The sequence below is a fragment of the Rhinatrema bivittatum genome, chromosome 1 (assembly GCF_901001135.1).
Source record: "Rhinatrema bivittatum chromosome 1, aRhiBiv1.1, whole genome shotgun sequence".
Taxonomy (NCBI): Eukaryota; Metazoa; Chordata; class Amphibia; order Gymnophiona; family Rhinatrematidae; genus Rhinatrema; species Rhinatrema bivittatum.
Window position 1 is genome coordinate 827,746,304 of NC_042615.1, and position 20,759 is coordinate 827,767,062.

Below are 20,759 nucleotides of genomic sequence, written 5' to 3' on the forward strand. Positions count from 1 at the left end.
TTAACAGAAACATGTGGGCAATCTGCACAGAGAATTAGTTACTACCTTTAATAGAAAGATCGTGTAACATGCTGGGACTGTGTCTACCCTGAAATAAACATGTGATTAATATGCACAGAGTAGCAGTTAATTCCCTTAACTGAAATATGGGACCCAGGATACCAAGGATGATGATAGGAAAACCAGGAGAGGGTGACAGCATCTGCTGCGGATCTTGGGGGTGGTTACTTCTGTTCCTCAGATCTGGGTCTATATCTCCTGATGTGGGACGTTACTTTTACATGAAGATCACATTATGTCATACAATGTAACACAGATCCCACTGTGACTCTCTCACCCGGAGGCTCTAAATGGGAAGGTTTTAATGCAAAAGCAAATCCTCAGACTGGACAGAAATCTCATGATGATCTGGAGTGTGATTCTCATCCTAGTGTCTCACTATAAAGTGACTTTCCCATCCTGTGACCTTCCCGGGAGAATTTATTCCTAATCTCACTGCTCTCTTTCTTTCATTTAGAACAATCCCAACAATAATACTACTGAGGTAAGCCTAAGCTTTAGATCCTGATAATTATTCACATCAGTTGTTCTGAGGTTTACATTTCTGTTACTGTCTCAGAAAATTACTTTTTCTAAACTCTTTTTCTATTGACTCTTGTCTGTGGGCAATCTGATTGAAAAACGGCCGGTGAAATAAAAATCCTGATTTTAATAATTTTAAAAGCTTACATTCATTACCAATATTTCTGAGGGGAAAGAGTAAATAAGAGAAAGTTCGAGTCACTGTCCCAATCCCCTTCTAGTCTGCCCTTTTTAGATTTTTCAGCTCTGATTTTCTGCCATTTTGGACAGATGATCATAAAACCTCTCACTCTCAAACCTGCACCAGCTTTGTATCTCTGAATGTTACTGCAAGGAGTGGCGGTTACTGTCCTTAACAGTAAAATGCAGGTAAAAGATGGGGAGTGGCAGTAACTACCCTTAACAGTAACATAGGTTAAATTGTACAGAACAGAAGGTAATAACCCTAAAATGGGGGTAATCTGCACAGAGCAGCAGTAAATACCCTTCACATTAACATGGGGGAAACCGGCACAGAGCAGCAGTTACTTCCCTTCACATTAACATGGGGGAACCTGCACAGAGCAGCAGTTACTTCCCTTCACATTAACATGGGGGAATCCCGCACAGTTACTTCCCTTCACATTAACATAGGAGAAACCCGCACAGAGCAGCAGTTACTACCCTTCCCATTAACATGGGGGACACCCGCACAGAGCATTAGTTACTACCTTTAACAGAAACCTGTGGGCAATATGCACAGAGCATTAGTTACTATCTTTAATAGAAACATGTGGGCAATCTGCACATAGCATTAGTTACTACCTTTAATAGAAAGATCGCGTAAAATGCTGGGACTGTCAGACTCTACCCTTGGAAAGAACATTCGAGTAATATACACAATTAATGCCCTTAACTGAAATATGGGACCCAGAATACCAAGGATGATGATAGGAAAACCAGGAAAGGGTGAGGGCGTCTGCTGCGGATCTTGGGAGGTTTTACTTCTGATCCTTAGATCTGGGTCTATATCTCCTGATGTGGGATGTTACTTTTACATGAAGATCACATTATGTCATGCACTGTAACACAGATCCCACTGTGACTCTCTCACCCGGAGGCTCTAAATGGGAAGGTTTTAATTCAAAAGCAAATCAGACTGGACAGAAATTTCATGGTGATCTGGAGTGTGATTCTCATCCTAGTGTCTCCCTATAAAGTGACTTTCCCATCCTGTGACCTTCCCGAGAGAATTTATTCCTAATCTCACTGCTCTCTTTCTTTCATTTAGAACAATCCCAACAATAATACTACTGTGGTAAGCCTAAGCTTTAGATCCTGATAATTATTCACATCAATTGTTCTGAGGTTTAAATTTCTGTTACTGTCTCAGAAAATTACTTTTTCTAAACTCTTTTTCTATTGACTCTTGTCTGTGGGCAATCTGATTGAAAAATGGCCAGAGTAGCAGTTACTTCCCTTCACATTAACATGGGGGAAACCTGTACAGAGCAGCAGTTACTTCCCTTCACATTAACATGGGAGAAACCCGCACAGGGCAGTGGTTACTTCCCTCCACATTAACATGGGAGAAACCAGCACATAGCAGCAGTTACTGCCCTTCACATTAACATGGGAGAAACCTGCACAGAGGAGCAGTAACTTCCCTTTACATGAACATGGGGGAAACGTGCACAGAGCAGCAGTTACTTCCCTTCACATTAACATGGGAGAAACCCGCACAGGGCAGTGGTTACTTCCCTTCACATTAAAATGGGGAAAACCCTCAGAGAGCAGCAGTTACTGCCCTTCACATTAACATGGGAGAAACCTGCACAGAGGAGCAGTTACTTCCATTCACATTAACATGGGGAAAACCTGCACAGAGGAGCAGTTACTTCCCTTCACATTAACGTGGGAGAAACCTGCACAGAGGAGCAGTTACTTCCATTCACATTAACATGGGAGAAACCTGCACAGAGGAGCAGTTACTTCCCTTCACATTAACATGGGTGAAACACGCACAGAGCAGCAGTTACTTCCCTTCACATTAACATGGGGGAAATCTGCACAGAGAAGCAGTTACTTCTCTTCTCATTAACATGGGGAAATCCTGCACAGAGCAGCAGTTACTTCCCTTCTCATTAATATGGGGGAAACCCGCACAGAGCAGCAGTTATTTCCTTCATATTAACTTGGGGGAAACGTGCACAGAGCAGCAGTTACTTCCCTTCAGATTAACATGGGGCAATCCCGCACAGAGCAGCAGTTACTTCCCTTCACATTAACATGGGAGAAACGAGCACAGAGCAGCAGTTACTTCCCTTCAGATTAACATGGGGGAAACCCGCACAGGGCATTACTTACTACTTTTAACAGAAACCTGTGGACAATCTGCTCAGAGCATTAGTTACTACCTTTAACAGAAACATGTGGGCAATCTGTACAGAGCATTAGTTACTACCTTTCACAGAAACCTGTGGGCAATCTTCACAGAACATTAGTTACTACCTTTAACAGAAACATGTGGGCAATCTGCACAGAGCATTAGTTACTACCTTTAACAGAAAAATGTGGGTAATCTGCACAGGGCATTAGTTACTACCTTTAACAGAAACATGTGGGCAATCTGCGAAGAGCATTATTTACTACCTTTAACAGAAAAATGTGGGTAATCTGCACAGGGCATTAGTTACTACCTTTAACAGAAACATGTGGGCAATCTGCACAGAGCATTAGTTACTACCTTTAACAGAAAGATGTGGGTAATCTGCACAGGGCATTAGTTACTACCTTTAACAGAAACATGTGGGCAATCTGCACAGAGCATTATTTACTACCTTTAACAGAAACATGTGGGCAATCTGCACAGAGAATTAGTTACTACCTTTAATAGAAAGATCGGGTAACATGCTGGGACTGTGTCTACCCTGAAAGAAACATGTGATTAATATGCAAAGAGTAGCAGTTAATGCCCTTAACTGAAATATGGGACCCAGGATACAAAGGATGATGATAGGAAAACCAGGAGAGGGTGAGAGCATCTGCTGCGGATCTTGGGGGTGGTTACTTCTGTTCCTCAGATCTGGGTCTATATCTCCTGATGTGGGACGTTACTTTTACATGAAGATCACATTATGTCATGCAATGTAACACAGATCCCACTGTGACTCTCTCACCCAGAGGCTCTAAATGGGAAGGTTTTAATGCAAAAGGAAATCCTCAGACTGGACAGAAATCTCATGATGATCTGGAGTGTGATTCTCATCCTAGTGTCTCACTATAAAGTGACTTTCCCATCCTGTGACCTTCCCGGGAGAATTTATTCCTAATCTCACTGCTCTCTTTCTTTCATTTAGAACAATCCCAACAATAATACTACTGAGGTAAGCCTAAACTTTAGATCCTGATAAGTATTCACATCAGTTGTTCTGAGGTTTACATTTCTGTTACTGTCTCAGAAAATTACTTTTTCTAAACTCTTTTTCTATTGACTCTTGTCTGTGGGCAATCTGATTGAAAAATGGCCGGTGAAATAAAAATCCTGATTTTAATAATTTTAAAAGCTTACATTCATTACCAATATTTCTGTGGGGAAAGAGGAAATAAGAGAAAGTTCGAGTCACTGTCCCAATCCCCTTCTAGTCTGCCCTTTTTAGATTTTTCAGATCTGATTTTCTGCCATTTTGGACAGATGATCATAAAACCTCTGACTCTCAAACCTGCACCAGCTTTGTATCTCTGAATGTTACTGCAAGGAGTGGCGGTTACTGTCCTTAACAGTAAAATGCAGGTAAAATATGGGGAGTGGCAGTAACTACCGTTAACATTAACATAGGTTAAATTGTACAGAACAGAAGGTAATAACCCTAAAATGGGGGTAATCTGCACAGAGCAGCAGTAAATACACTTCACATTAACATGGGGGAAACCCGCACAGAGCAGCATTTACTTCCCTTCACATTAACATGGGGGAAACCTGCACAGAGCAGCAGTTACTTCCCTTCACATTAACATGGGGGAAACCCGCACAGAGCAGCAGTTACTTCCCTTCACATTAACATTGGGGAAAACTGCACAGAGCAGCAGTTACTTCCCTTCACATTAACATGGGGAATTCCGCACAGTTACTTCCCTTCATATTAACATAGGAGAAACCCGCACAGAGCAGCAGTTACTACCCTTCACATTAACATGGGGGACACCCGCACAGAGCATTAGATACTACCTTTAACAGAAACCTGTGGGCAATATGCACAGATCATTAGTTACTACCTTTAACAGAAACATGTGGGCAATCTGCACAGAGCATTAGTTACTACCTTTAACAGAAACATGTGGGCAATCTGCACAGAACATCAGTTACTACCTTTAACAGAAACATGTGGGCAATCTGCACAGAGCATTAGTTACTACCTTTAACAGAAATATGTGGGTAATATGCACAGGGCATTAGTTACTACCTTTAACAGAAACATGTGGGTAATCTGCAGAGCATTAGTTACCACTTTTAACAGAAGCATGTGTGCAATCTGCACAGAGCATTAGTTACTACCTTTAACAGAAATATGTGGGTAATCTGCACAGGGCATTAGTTACTACCTTTAACAGAAACATGTGGGTAATCTGCACAGAGCATTAGTTACCACTTTTAACAGAAGCATGTGTGCAATCTGCACAGAGTATTAGTTACTACCTTTAACAGAAATATGTGGGTAATCTGCACAGGGCATTAGTTACTACTTTTAACAGAAACATGTGGGTAATCTGCACAGAGCATTAGTTACCACTTTTAACAGAAGCATGTGTGCAATCTGCACAGAGCATTAGTTACTACCTTTAACAGAAACATGTGGGCAATCTGCACAGAGCATTAGTTACTACCTTTAATAGAAACATGTGGGCAATCTGCACAGAGCATTAGTTACTACCTTTAATAGAAAGATCGGGTAAAATGCTGGGACTGTCAGACTCTACCCTTGGAATGAACATGCGAGTAATATACACAGTTAATGCCCTTAACTGAAATATGGGACCCGGAATACCAAGGATGATGATAGGCAAACCAGGACAGGGTGAGGGCGTCTGCTGCGGATCTTGGGGGGTTTTACTTCTGATCCTCAGATCTGGGTCTATATCTCCTGATGTGGGATGTTACTTTTACATGAAGATCACATTATGTCATGCACTGTAACACAGATCCCACTGTGACTCTCTCACCCGGAGGCTCTAAATGGGAAGGTTTTAATTCAAAAGCAAATCCTCAGACTGGACAGAAATCTCATGGTGATCTGGATTGTGATTCTCATCCTAGTGTCTCCCTATTTAGTGACTTTCCCATCCTGTGACCTTCCCGGGAGAATTTATTCCTAATCTCACTGCTCTCTTTCTTTCATTTAGAACAATCCCAACAATAATACTACTGTGGTAAGCCTAAGCTTTAGATCCTGATAATTATTCACATCAATTGTTCTGAGGTTTAAATTTCTGTTACTGTCTCAGAAAATTACTTTTTCTAAACTCTTTTTCTATTGACACTTCTCTGTGGGCAATCTGATTGAAAAATGGCCAGAGTAGCAATTACTTCCCTTCACATTAACATGGGGGAAACCTGTACAGAGCAGCAGTTACTTTCCTTCACATTAAAATGGGGGAAAACTGCACAGAGCAGCGGTTACTTCCCTTCACATTAACATGGGAGAAACCAGCACAGAGCAGCAGTTACTGCCCTTCACATTAACATGGGAGAAACCTGCACAGAGGAGCAGTAACTTCCCTTTACATGAACATGGGGGAAACGTGCACAGAGCAGCAGTTACTTCCCTTCACATTAACATGGGGGAAACACGCACAGAGCAGCAGTTACTTCCCTTCACATTAACATGGGGGAAACACGCACAGAGCAGCAGTTACTTCCCTTCTCATTAATATGGGGGAAACCCGCACAGAGCAGCAGTTATTTCCTTCATATTAACTTGGGGGAAACGTGCACAGAGCAGCAGTTACTTCCCTTCACATTAACATGGGAGAAACCAGCACAGAGCAGCATTTACTTCCCTTCAGATTAACATGGGGGAATCCCGCACAGAGCAGCAGTTACTTCCCTTCACATTAACATGGGAGAAACGAGCACAGAGCAGCAGTTACTTCCCTTCAGATTAACATGGGGGAAACCCGCACAGGGCATTACTTACTACCTTTAACAGAAACATGTGGACAATCTGCTCAGAGCATTAGTTACTACCTTTAACAGAAACATGTGGGCAATCTGTACAGAGCATTAGTTACTACCTTTAACAGAAACCTGTGGGCAATCTTCACAGAACATTAGTTACTACCTTTAACATAAACATGTGGGCAATCTGCACAGAGCATTAGTTACTACCTTTAACAGAAACATGTGGGCAATCTGTACAGAGCATTAGTTACTACCTTTAACAGAAACCTGTGGGCACTCTTCACAGAAAATTAGTTACTACCTTTAACAGAAACATGTGGGCAATCTGCACAGAGCATTAGTTACTACCTTTAACAGAAAAATGTGGGTAATCTGCACAGGTCATTAGTTACTACCTTTAACAGAAACATGTGGGCAATCTGCGAAGAGCATTAGTTACTACCTTTTACAGAAACATGTGGGCAATCTGCACAGAGCATTATTTACTACCTTTAACAGAAACATGTGGGCAATCTGCACAGAGAATTAGTTACTACCTTTAATAGAAAGATATGGTACCATGCTAGGATTGTGTCTACCCTGAAAGAAACATGTGATTAATATGCACAGAGTAGCAGTTAATGCCCTTAACTGAAATATGGGACCCAGGATACCAAGGATGATGATAGGAAAACCAGGAGAGGGTGAGAGCATCTGCTGCAGATCTTGGGGGTGCTTACTTCTGTTCCTCAGATCTGGGTCTATATCTCCTGATGTGGGACGTTACTTTTACATGAAGATCACATTATGTCATGCACTGTAACACAGATCCCACTGTGACTCTCTCACCCGGAGGCTCTAAATGGGAAGGTTTTAATGCAAAAGCAAATCCTCAGACTGGACAGAAATCTCATGATGATCTGGAGTGTGATTCTCATCCTAGTGTCTCCCTATAAAGTGACTTTCCCATCCTGTGACCTTCCTGGGAGAATTTATTCCTAATCTCACTGCTCTCTTTCTTTCATTTAGAACAATCCCAACAATAATACTACTGTGGTAATCCTAAGCTTTAGATCCTGATAATTATTCACATCAATTGTTCTGAGGTTTAAATTTCTGTTACTGTCTCAGAAAATTACTTTTTCTAAACTCTTTTTCTATTGACACTTGTCTGTGGGCAATCTGATTGAAAAATGTCCAGAGTAGCAGTTACTGCCCTTCACATTAACATGGGAGAAACCTGCACAGAGGAGCAGTAACTTCCCTTTACATGAACATGGGGGAAACTTGCACAGAGCAGCAGTTACTTCCCTTCACATTAACATGGGGGAAACACGCACAGAGCAGCAGTTACTTCCCTTCACATTAACATGGGGGAAACCTGCACAGAGCAGCAGTTACTTCCCTTCACATTAACATGGGGGAAACCTGCACAGAGCAGCAGTTACTTCCCTTCACATTAACATGGGAGAAACCTGCACAGAGCAGCAGTTACTTCCCTTCACATTAACATGGGAGAAACCTGCACAGAGCAGCAGTTACTTCCCTTCACATTAACATGGGGGAAACACGCACAGAGCAGCAGTTACTTCCCTTCACATTAACATGGGGGAAACACGCACAGAGCAGCAGTTACTTCCCTTCACATTAACATGGGGGAAACCTGCACAGAGAAGCAGTTACTTCCATTCACATTAACATGGGTGAAACACGCACAGAGCAGCAGTTACTTCCCTTCACATTAACATGGGGGAAACCTGCACAGAGCAGCAGTTACGTCCCTTCACATTAACATGGGGGAAATCTGCACAGAGAAGCAGTTACTTCTCTTCTCATTAACATGGGGAAATCCTGCACAGGGCAGCAGTTACTTCCCTTCTCATTAACATGGGGGAAACCTGCACAGAGCAGCAGTTACTTCCCTTCACATTAACATGGGCGAAACCTGCACAGAGCAGCAGTTACTTCCCTTCACATTAACATGGGGGAAATCCTGCCCAGAGCAGCAGTTACTTCCCTTCTCATTAATATGGGGGAAACCCGCAAAGAGCAGCAGTTATTTCCTTCATATTAACTTGGGGGAAATGTGCACAGAGCAGCAGTTACTTCCCTTCTCATTAATATGGGGGAAACCCGCAAAGAGCAGCAGTTATTTCCTTCATATTAACTTGGGGGAAATGTGCACAGAGCAGCAGTTACTTCCCTTCAGATTAACATGGGAGAAACCAGCACAGAGCAGCATTTACTTCCCTTCAGATTAACATGGGGGAATCCCGCACAGAGCAGCAGTTACTTCCCTTCACATTAACATGGGAGAAACGAGCACAGAGCAGCAGTTACTTCCCTTCAGATTAACATGGGGGAAACCCGCAGAGGGCATTACTTACTACCTTTAACAGAAACCTGTGGACAATCTGCTCAGAGCATTAGTTTCTACCTTTAACAGAAACCTGTGGGCAATCTTCACAGAACATTAGTTACTATCTTTAACAGAAACATGTGGGCAATCTTCACAGAACATTAGTTACTATCTTTAACAGAAACATGTGGGCAATCTGCACAGAGCATTAGTTACTACCTTTAACAGAAACATGTGGGCAATCTGCACAGAACATTAGTTACTACCTTTAACAGAAAAATGTGGGTAATCTGCACAGGGCATTAGTTACTACCTTTAACAGAAACATGTGGGCAATCTGCGAAGAGCATTAGTTACTACCTTTAACAGAAAAATGTGGGTAATCTGCACAGGGCATTAGTTACTACCTTTAACAGAAACATGTGGGCAATCTGCACAGAGGATTATTTACTACCTTTAACAGAAACATGTGGGCAATCTGCACAGAGCATTGGTTACTACCTTTAATAGAAAGATCGGGTAACATGCTGGGACTGTGTCTACCCTGAAAGAAACATGTGATTAATATGCACAGAGTAGCAGTTAATGCCCTTAACTGAAATATGGGACCCAGGATACCAAGGATGATGATAGTAAAACCAGGAGAGGGTGAGAGCGTCTGCTGCGGATCTTGGGGGTGGTTACTTCTGTTCCTCAGATCTGGGTCTATATCTCCTGATGTGGGATGTTACTTTTACATGAAGATCACATTATGTCATCCAATGTAACACAGATCCCACTGTGACTCTCTCACCCGGAGGTTCTAAATGGGAAGGTTTTAATGCAAAAGGAAATCCTCAGACTGGACAGAAATGTCATGATGATCTGGAGTGTGATTCTCATCCTAGTGTCTCACTATAAAGTGACTTTCCCATCCTGTGACCTTCCCGGGAGAATTTATTCCTAATCTCACTGCTCTCTTTCTTTCATTTAGAACAATCCCAACAATAATAGTACTGAGGTAAGCCTAAACTTTAGATCCTGATAAGTATTCACATCAGTTGTTCTGAGGTTTACATTTCTGTTACTGTCTCAGAAAATTACTTTTTCTAAACTCTTTTTCTATTGACTCTTGTCTGTGGGCAATCTGATTGAAAAATGGCCGGTGAAATAAAAATCCTGATTTTAATAATTTTAAAAGCTTACATTCATTACCAATATTTCTGTGGGGAAAGAGGAAATAAGAGAAAGTTCGAGTCACTGTCCCAATCCCCTTCTAGTCTGCCCTTTTTAGATTTTTCAGATCTGATTTTCTGCCATTTTGGACAGATGATCATAAAACCTCTCACTCTCAAACCTGCACCAGCTTTGTATCTCTGAATGTTACTGCAAGGAGTGGCGGTTACTGTCCTTAACAGTAAAATGCAGGTAAAATATGGGGAGTGGCAGTAACTACCGTTAACAGTAACATAGGTTAAATTGTACAGAACAGAAGGTAATAACCCTAAAATGGGGGTAATCTGCACAGAGCAGCAGTAAATACACTTCACATTAACATGGGGGAAACCCGCACAGAGCAGCATTTACTTCCCTTCACATTAACATGGGGGAAACCTGCACAGAGCAGCAGTTACTTCCCTTCACATTAACATGGGGGAAACCCGCACAGAGCAGCAGTTACTTCCCTTCACATTAACATTGGGGAAAACTGCACAGAGCAGCAGTTACTTCCCTTCACATTAACATGGGGAATTCCGCACAGTTACTTCCCTTCATATTAACATAGGAGAAACCCGCACAGAGCAGCAGTTACTACCCTTCACATTAACATGGGGGACACCCGCACAGAGCATTAGATACTACCTTTAACAGAAACCTGTGGGCAATATGCACAGATCATTAGTTACTACCTTTAACAGAAACATGTGGGCAATCTGCACAGAGCATTAGTTACTACCTTTAACAGAAACATGTGGGCAATCTGCACAGAACATCAGTTACTACCTTTAACAGAAACATGTGGGCAATCTGCACAGAGCATTAGTTACTACCTTTAACAGAAATATGTGGGTAATATGCACAGGGCATTAGTTACTACCTTTAACAGAAACATGTGGGTAATCTGCACAGAGCATTAGTTACCACTTTTAACAGAAGCATGTGTACAATCTGCACAGAGCATTAGTTACTACCTTTAACAGAAATATGTGGGTAATCTGCACAGGGCATTAGTTACTACCTTTAACAGAAACATGTGGGTAATCTGCACAGAGCATTAGTTACCACTTTTAACAGAAGCATGTGTGCAATCTGCACAGAGCATTAGTTACTACCTTTAACAGAAATATGTGGGTAATCTGCACAGGGCATTAGATACTACCTTTAACAGAAACATGTGGGCAATCTGCACAGAGCATTAGTTACTACCTTTAACAGAAACATGTGGGCAATCTGCACAGAGCATTAGTTACTACCTTTAATAGAAACATGTGGGCAATCTGCACAGAGCATTAGTTACTACCTTTAATAGAAAGATCGGGTAAAATGCTGGGACTGTCAGACTCTACCCTTGGAATGAACATGCGAGTAATATACACAGTTAATGCCCTTAACTGAAATATGGGACCCGGAATACCAAGGATGATGATAGGCAAACCAGGACAGGGTGAGGGCATCTGCTGCGGATCTTGGGGGGTTTTACTTCTGATCCTCATATCTCCGTCTATATCTCCTGATGTGGGATGTTACTTTTACATGAAGATCACATTATGTCATGCACTGTAACACAGATCCCACTGTGACTCTCTCACCCGGAGGCTCTAAATGGGAAGGTTTTAATTCAAAAGCAAATCCTCAGACTGGACAGAAATCTCATGGTGATCTGGAGTGTGATTCTCATCCTAGTGTCTCCCTATAAAGTGACTTTCCCATCCTGTGACCTTCCCGGGAAAATTTATTCCTAATCTCACGTCTCTCTTTCTTTCATTTAGAACAATCCCAACAATAATACTACTGTGGTAAGTCTAAGCTTTAGATCCTGATAAGTATTCACATCAATTGTTCTGAGGTTTAAATTTCTGTTACTGTCTCAGAAAATTACTTTTTCTAAACTCTTTTTCTATTGACACTTGTCTGTGGGCAATCTGATTGAAAAATGGCCAGAGCAGCAGTTACTTCCCTTCACATTAACATGGGGGAAACCTGCACAGAGCAGCAGTTACTTCCCTTCACATTAAAATAGGGGAAAACTGCACAGAGCAGCGGTTACTTCCCTTTACATTAACATGGGAGAAACCTGCACAGAGCAGCAGTTACTTCCCTTCACATTAACATTGGAGAAACCTACATAGAGCAGCAGTTACTTACCTTCACATTAACATGGGGGAAACCCGCACAGAGCAGTAGTTACTTCCCTTCACATTAACATGGGGGAAACCTGCACAGAGCAGCGGTTACTTCCCTTCACATTAACATGGGAGAAACCCGCACAGAGCAGTGGTTAATTCCCATCACATTAAAATGGGGGAAACCCGCACAGAGCAGTACTTACTTCACTTCACATTAACATGGGGGAAACCCGCACAGAGCAACAGTTACTGCCCTTCACATTAACATGGGAGAAACGTGCACAGAGGAGCAGTAACTTCCCTTTACATGAACATGGGGGAAAGGTGCACAGAGCAGCGGTTACTTCCCTTCACATTAACATTGGGGAAAACTGCACAGAGCAGCAGTTTCTTCCCTTCACATTAACATGGGGGAAACACGCACAGAACAGCAGTTACTTCCCTTCACATTAACATGGGGGAACCCTGCACAGAGAAGCAATTACCTCCCTTCACATTAACATGGGGGAAACCTGCACAGAGCAGCAGTTACTTCCCTTCTCATTAATATGGGGGAAACCCGCACAGAGCAGCAGTTATTTTCCTTTATATTAACTTTGGGGAAACCTGCACAGAGCAGCAGTTACTTCCCTTCACATTAACATGGGAGAAACGAGCACAGAGCAGCAGTTACTTCCCTTCAGATTAACATGGGGGAATCCCGCACAGAGCAGCAGTTACTTCCCTTCAGATTAACATGGAAGAAACGAGCACAGAGCAGCAGTTACTTCCCTTCACATTAACATGGGAGAAACGAGCACAGAGCAGCAGTTACTTCCCTTCAGATTAACATGGGGGAAACCCGCACAGGGCATTACTTACTACCTTTAACAGAAACCTGTGGACAATCTGCTCAGAGCATTAGTTATTACCTTTAACAGAAACATGTGGGCAATCTGCACAGAGCATTAGTTACTACCTTTAACAGAAACATGTGGGCAATCTGCACAGAGAATTAATTACTACCTTTAACAGAAACATGTGGGCAATCTGCACAGAGCATTAGTTACTACCTTTAACAGAAACATGTGGGCAATCTGCACAGAGCATTAGTTACTACCTTTAACAGAAACATGTGGGCAATCTGCACAGAACATAAGTTACTACCTTTAAGAGAAACCTGTGGGCATTCTGCTCAGAGCATTAGTTACTACCTTTAACAGAAACATGTGGGCAATCTGCACAGAACATTAGTTACTACCTTTAACAGAAACATGTGGGCAATCTGCTCAGAGCATTACTTACTACCTTTAACAGAAACATATGGGCAATCTGCTCAGAGCATTAGTTACTACCTTTAACAGAAAGATATGGGTAATCTGCACAGGGTATTAGTTACTACCTTTAACAGAAACATGTGGTTAATCTCCACAGAACATTAATTATTAACTTTAACAGAAACATGTGGGTAATCTTCACAGCGCATTAGTTACTACCTTTAACAGTAACATGTGGGCAATCTGCACAGAAAATTAGTTACTACCTTTAACAGAAACATGTGGGCAATCTGCACAGAGTATTAGTTACTACCTTTAACAGAAAAATGTGGGTAATCTGCACAGGGCATTAGTTACTACCTTTAACAGAAACATGTGGGCAATCTGCGAAGAGCATTAGTTACTACCTTTAACAGAAACATGTGGGCAATCTGCACAGAGCATTAGTTACTACCTTTAACAGAAAGATGTGGGTAATCTGCACAGGGCATTAGTTACTACCTTTAACAGAAACATGTGGGCAATCTGCACAGAGCATTATTTACTACATTTAACAGAAACATGTGGGCAATCTGCACAGAGAATTAGTTACTACCTTTAATAGAAAGATCGGGTAACATGCTGGGACTGTGTCTACCCTGAAAGAAACATGTGATTAATATGCACAGAGTAGCAGTTAATGCCCTTAGCAGAAATATGGGACCCAGGATACCAAGGATGATGATAGGAAAACCAGGAGAGAGTGAGAGCATCTGCTGCGGATCTTGGGGGTGGTTACTTCTGATCCTCAGATCTGGGTCTATATCTCCTGATGTGGGATGTTACTTTTACATGAAGATCACATTATGTCATACAATGTAACACAGATCCCACTGTGACTCTCTCACCCGGAGGCTCTAAATGGGAAGTTTTTAATGGAAAAGGAAATCCTCAGACTGGACAAAAATCTCATGATGATCTGGAGTGTGATTCTCATCCTAGTGTCTCACTATAAAGTGACTTTCCCATCCTGTGACCTTCCCGGGAGAATGTATTCCTAATCTCACTGCTCTCTTTCTTTCAATTAGAACAATCCCAACAATAATACTACTGAGGTAAGCCTAAGCTTTAGATCCAGATAATTATTCACATCAATTGTTCTGAGGTTTACATTTCTGTTTCTGTCTCAGAAAATTACTTTTTCTAAACTCTTTTTCTATTGACAGTTGTCTGTGGGCAATCTGATTGAAAAATGGCCAGAGCAGCAGTTACTTCCCTTCACGTTAACATGGGGGAAACCCGCAGAGAGCAGCAGTTACTTCCCTTCACATTAACATGGGGGAAACCTGTACAAAGCAGCAGTTACTTTCCTTCACATTAAAATGGGGGAAAACTGCACAGAGCAGCGGTTACTTCCCTTCACATTAACATGGGAGAAACCCGCACAGGGCAGTGGTTACTTCCCTTCACATTAAAATGGGGGACACCCGCACAGAGCATTAGTTACTACCTTTAACAGAAACCTGAGCGCAATCTGCACAGATCATTAGTTACTACCTTTAACAGAAACATGTGGGCAATCTGCACAGAGCATTAGTTACTACCTTTAACAGAAACATGTGGGCAATCTGCACAGAGCATTGGTTACTACTTTTAACAGAAACATGTGAGCAATCTGCACAGAGCATTAGTTACTACCTTTAACAGAAACATGTGGGCAATCTGCACAGAACATTAGTTACTACCTTTAACAGAAAGATGTGGGTAATCTGCACAGGGCATTAGTTTTTACCTTTAACAGAAACATGTTGGTAATCTGCACAGAGCATTAGTTACTACCTTTAAAAGAAACATGTGGACAATTTGCACAGAGCATTAGTTAGTACTTTTAACAGAAACATGTTGGTAATCTGCACAGAGCATTAGTTACTACCTTTAACAGAAATATGTGGACAATCTGCACAGAGCATTAGTTACTACCTTTAACAGAAACATGTGGGCAATCTGCACAGAGCATTAGTTACTACCTTTAATAGAAAGATCGGGTAACATGCTAGGACTGTTAGTCTCTACCCTTGAAATAAACATGTGAGTAATATACACAGAGTAGCAGTTAATGCCCTAAACTGAAATATGGGACCCAGAATACCGAGGATGATGATAGGAAAACCAGGAGAGGGTGAGAGCGTTTTCTGCGGATCTTGGGGGGTTTTACTTCTGATCCTCAGATCTGGGTCTATATCTCCTGATGTGGGACGTTACATTTACATGAAGATCCCATTATGTCGTGCACTGTAACAAAGATCCCACTGTGACTCTCTCACCCGGAGGCTCTAAATGGGAAGGTTTTAATGCAAAAGCAAATCCTCAGACTGGACAGAAATCTCATGGTGATCTGGAGTGTGATTCTCATCCTAGTGTCTCCCTATAAAGTGACTTTCCTATCCTGTGACCTTCCCGGGATAATTTATTCCTAATCTCACTGCTCTCTTTCTTTCATTTAGAACAATCCCAACAATAATACTACTGAGGTAAGCCTAAACTTTAGATCCTGATAATTATTCACATCAATTGTACTGAGGTCACTGTTCCAGTCCCCTTCTAGTCTGCCCTTTTTAGATTTTTCAGCTCTGATTTTCTGCCATTTTGGACAGATGATCATAAAACTTCTCACTCTCAAACCTGCACCAGCTTTGTATCTCTGAATGTTACTGCAGGGAGTGGCGGTTACTGTCCTTATCATTAAAATGCAGGTAAAATGTGGGGAGTGGCAGTAACTACCCTTAACAGTAACATAGGTTAAATTGTACAGAACAGAAAGTAATAACCCTAAAATGGGGGTAATCTGCACAGAGTAGCAGTTACTTCCCTTCACATTAACATGGGGGAAACCCACACAGAGCAGCAGTTACTTCCCTTCACATTAACATGGAGGAACACTGCACAGAGCAGCAGTTACTTCCCTTCACATTAACATGGGGGAATCCCGCACAGTTACTTCCCTTCACATTAACATTGGAGAAACCCACACAGAGCAGCAGTTACTACCCTTCCCATTAACATGGGGGACACCCGCACAGAGCATTAGTTACTACCTTTCACAGAAACCTGAGGGCAATCTGCACAGATCAATAGTTACTACCTTTAACAGAAATATGTGGACAATCTGCACAGAGCATTAGTTACTAATTTTAAAAGAAACATGTGGGCAATCTGCTCAGAGCATTAGTTACTACCTTTAACAGAAACATGTGGGCAATCTGCACAGAGCATTAGTTACTACCTATAACAGAAACATGTGGGCAATCTGCTCAGAGCATTAGTTACTACCTTTAACAGAAACATATGGGCAATCTGCACAGAGCATTAGTTACTACCTTTAACAGAAACATGTGGGCAATCTGCACAGAGCATTAGTTACTACTTTTAACAGAAACATGTGAGCAATCTGCCAGAGCATTAGTTACTACCTTTTACAGAAACATGTGGGCAATCTGCACAGAGCATTAGTTACTACTTTTAACAGAAACATGTGAGCAATCTGCCAGAGCATTAGTTACTACCTTTTACAGAAACATGTGGGCAATCTGCACAGAGCATTAATTACTACCTTTTACAGAAAGATGTGGGTAATCTGCACAGGGCATTAGTTACTACCTTTAACAGAAACATGTTGGCAATCTGCACAGAGAATTAGTTACTACCTTTAATAGAAACATGTGGGTAATCTGCACAGAGCATTAGTTTCTACCTTTAACAGAAAGATCTGGTAACATGCTGGGACTGTCAGTCTCTACCCTTGAAAGAAACATGTGAGTAATATGCACAGAGTAGCAGTTAATGCCCTTAACTGAAATATGGGACCCAGAATACCAAGGATGATGATAGGAAAACCAGGACAGGGTGAGAGCGTCTGCTGCAGATCTTGGGGGGGTTTACTTCTGATCCTCAGATCTGGGTCTATATCTCCTGATGTGGGACGTTACATTTACATAAAGATCACATTATGTCATGCACTGTAACACAGATCCCACTGTGACTCTCTCACCCAGAAGCTATAAATGGGAAGGTTTTAATGCAAAGCAAATCCTCAGACTGGACAGAAATCTCATGGATCTGGAGTGTGATTCTCATCCTAGTGTCTCCCTATAAAGTGACTTTCCCATCCTGTGAACTTCCCGGGAGAATTTATTCCTAATCTCAATACTCTCTTTCTTTCATTTAGAACAATCCCAACAATAATACTACTGTGGTAAGCCTAAGCTTTAGATCCTGATAATTATTCACATCAATTGTTCTGAGGCTTAAATTTCTGTTACTGTCTCAGAAAATTACTTTTTCTAAACTCTTTTTCTATTGACTCTTGTCTGTGGGCAATCTGATTGAAAAAAGGCCGGTGAAATAAAAATCCTGTTTTTACTAATTTTAAAAGTTTACATTCATTACCAATATTTCTGTGTGGAAAGAGTAAGTAAGAGAAAGTTCGAGTCACTGTCCCAATCCCCTTCTAGTCTGCCCTTTTTAGATTTTTCAGCTCTGATTTTCTGCCATTTTGGACAGATGATCATAAAACTTCTCACTCTCAAACCTGCACCAGCTTTGTATCTCTGAATGTTACTGCAGGGAGTGGCGGTTACTGTCCTTAACATTAAAATGCAGGTAAAATGTGGGGATTGGCAGAAACTACCCTTAACAGTAACATAGGTTAAATTGTACAGAACAGAAGGTAATAACCCTAAAATGGGGGTAATCTGCACAGAGTAGCAGTTACTTCCCTTCACATTAACATGGGAGAAACCCGCACAGAGCAGCAGTTACTTCCCTTCACATTAACATAGAGGAAAACTGCACAGATCAGCAGTTACTTCCCTTCACATTAACATAGGAGAAACCCACACAGAGCAGCAGTTACTACCCTTCCCATTAACATGGGGGACACCCGCACAGAGCATTAGTTACTACCTTTAACAGAAACCTGAGGGCAATCTGCACAGATCATTAGTTACTACCTTTAAAAGAAATATGTGGGCAATCTGCACAGAGCACTAGTTAGTACCTTTAACAGAAACATGTGGGCAATCTGCTCAGAGCATTAGTTACTACCTTTAACAGAAACATGTGGGTAATCTGCACAGAGCATTAGTTATTACCTTTAACAGTAACATGTGGGCAATCTGCACAGAGCATTAGTTACTACCTATAACAGAAACATGTGGGCAATCTGCTCAGAGCATTAGTTACTACCTTTAACAGAAACATATGGGCAATCTGCACAGAGCATTAGTTACTACCTTTAACAGAAACATGTGGGCAATTTGCACAGAGCATTAGTTACTACTTTTAACAGAAACATGTGGGCAATCTGCACAGAGCATTAGTTACTACGTTTAACAGAAACATGTGGGCAATCTGCTCAGAGCATTAGTTACTACCTTTAACAGAAATATGTGAGCAATCTGCCAGAGCATTAGTTACTACCTTTAACAGAAACATGTGGGCAATCTGCACAGAGCATTAGTTACCACCTTTAACAGAAACATGTGGGCAATCTGCACAGAGCATTAGTTACTACCTTTAACAGAAACATGTGGGCAATCTGCACAGAGCATTAGTTACTACCTTTAACAAAAACATGTGGGCAATCTGCACAGAACATTAGTTACTACCTTTAATAGAAAGATCGGGTAAAATGCTGGGACTGTCAGTCTCTACCCTTGAAATAAACATGTGAGTAATATACCCCGAGTAGCAGTTAATTCCCTTAACTGAAATATGGGACCCAGAATACCAAGGATGATGATAGGAAAACCAGGACAGGGTGAGAGCGTCTGCTGCCGATCTTGGGGGGTTTTACTTCTGATCCTCAGATCTGGGTCTATATCTCCTGATGTGGGACGTTACTTTTACATGAAGATCACATTATGTCATGCACTGTAACACAGATCCCACTGTGACTCTCTCACCCGGAGGCTCTAAATGGGAAGGTTTTAATGCAAAGGCAAATCTTCAGACTGGACAGAAATCTCATGGTGATCTGGAGTTTGATTCTCATCCTAGTGTCTCCCTATAAAGTGACTTTCCCATCCTGTGACCTTCCCGGGAAAATTTATTCCTAATCTCACGTCTCTCTTTCTTTCATTTAGAACAATCCCAACAATAATACTACTGTGGTAAGCCTAAGCTTTAGATCCTGATAATTATTCACATCAATTGTACTGAGGTTTAAATTTCTGTTACTGTCTCAGAAAATTACTTTTTCTAAACTCTTTTTCTATTGACACTTGTCTCTGGGCAATCTGATTGAAAAATGGCCAGAGCAGCAGTTACTTCCCTTCACATTAACATGGGGGAAACACGCACAGAGCAGCAATTACATCCCTTCACATTAACATTGGGGAAAACTGCACAGAGCAGTAGTTACTTCCCTTCACATTAACATGGGGGAAACCCGCACAGAGCAGCAGTTACTTCCCTTCACATTAACATGGGGGAAACCTGCACAGAGAAGCAATTACTTCCCTTCACATTAACATGGGGGAAACCTGCACAGAGCAGCAGTTACTTCTCTTCACATTAACATGGGGGAAATCCTGCACAGAGCAGCAGTTACTTCCCTTCAGATTAACATGGGGGAATCCTACACAGAGCAGCAGTTACTTCTCTTCACATTAACATGGGGGAAATCCTGCACAGAGCAGCAGTTACTTCCCTTCAGATTAACATGGGGGAATCCCACACAGAGCAGCAGTTACTTCCCTTCTCATTAATATGGGGATAACCCGTATAGAGCAGCAGTTATTTCCTTCATATTAACTTGGGGGAAACGTGCGCAGAGCAGCAGTTACTTCCCTTCACATTAACATGGGAGAAACCAGCACAGAGCAGCATTTACTTCCCTTCAGATTAACATGGGGGAATCCCACACAGAGCAGCAGTTACTTCCCTTCAGATTAACATGGGGGAAACCCGCACAGGGCATTACTTACTACCTTTAACAGAAACATGTGGGCAATCTGCACAGAGCATTAGTTACTAGGGATGTGAATCGTTTTAGGACGATTAAAATTATCGTCTGATAATTTTAATATCGTCTTAAACCGTTATGGAACACAATACAATAC

General features: G+C 41.7%; 1 protein-coding gene across 50 annotated transcripts in view; it reads left to right on the forward strand.

The window, feature by feature from the left end:
• The window catches only part of LOC115079149 (GATA zinc finger domain-containing protein 14-like), a 437,489-nt gene that overhangs the window by 231,719 nt on the left and 185,011 nt on the right, over positions 1-20,759 (forward strand). For 42 of the 50 annotated variants that reach the window (XM_029582467.1, XM_029582591.1, XM_029582583.1 and 39 more), the window contains 11 exons: positions 518-544; positions 1,853-1,879; positions 3,921-3,947; positions 5,962-5,988; positions 7,748-7,774; positions 10,051-10,077; positions 12,047-12,073; positions 14,727-14,753; positions 16,143-16,169; positions 17,864-17,890; positions 19,782-19,808. In XM_029582467.1, the coding sequence (XP_029438327.1) occupies positions 518-544; positions 1,853-1,879; positions 3,921-3,947; positions 5,962-5,988; positions 7,748-7,774; positions 10,051-10,077; positions 12,047-12,073; positions 14,727-14,753; positions 16,143-16,169; positions 17,864-17,890; positions 19,782-19,808 (297 nt within the window). The remainder of the gene's footprint in view (positions 1-517; positions 545-1,852; positions 1,880-3,920; positions 3,948-5,961; positions 5,989-7,747; positions 7,775-10,050; positions 10,078-12,046; positions 12,074-14,726; positions 14,754-16,142; positions 16,170-17,863; positions 17,891-19,781; positions 19,809-20,759) is intronic. The other 8 variants (XM_029582366.1, XM_029582477.1, XM_029582647.1 and 5 more) reach the window with 4 other exon arrangements.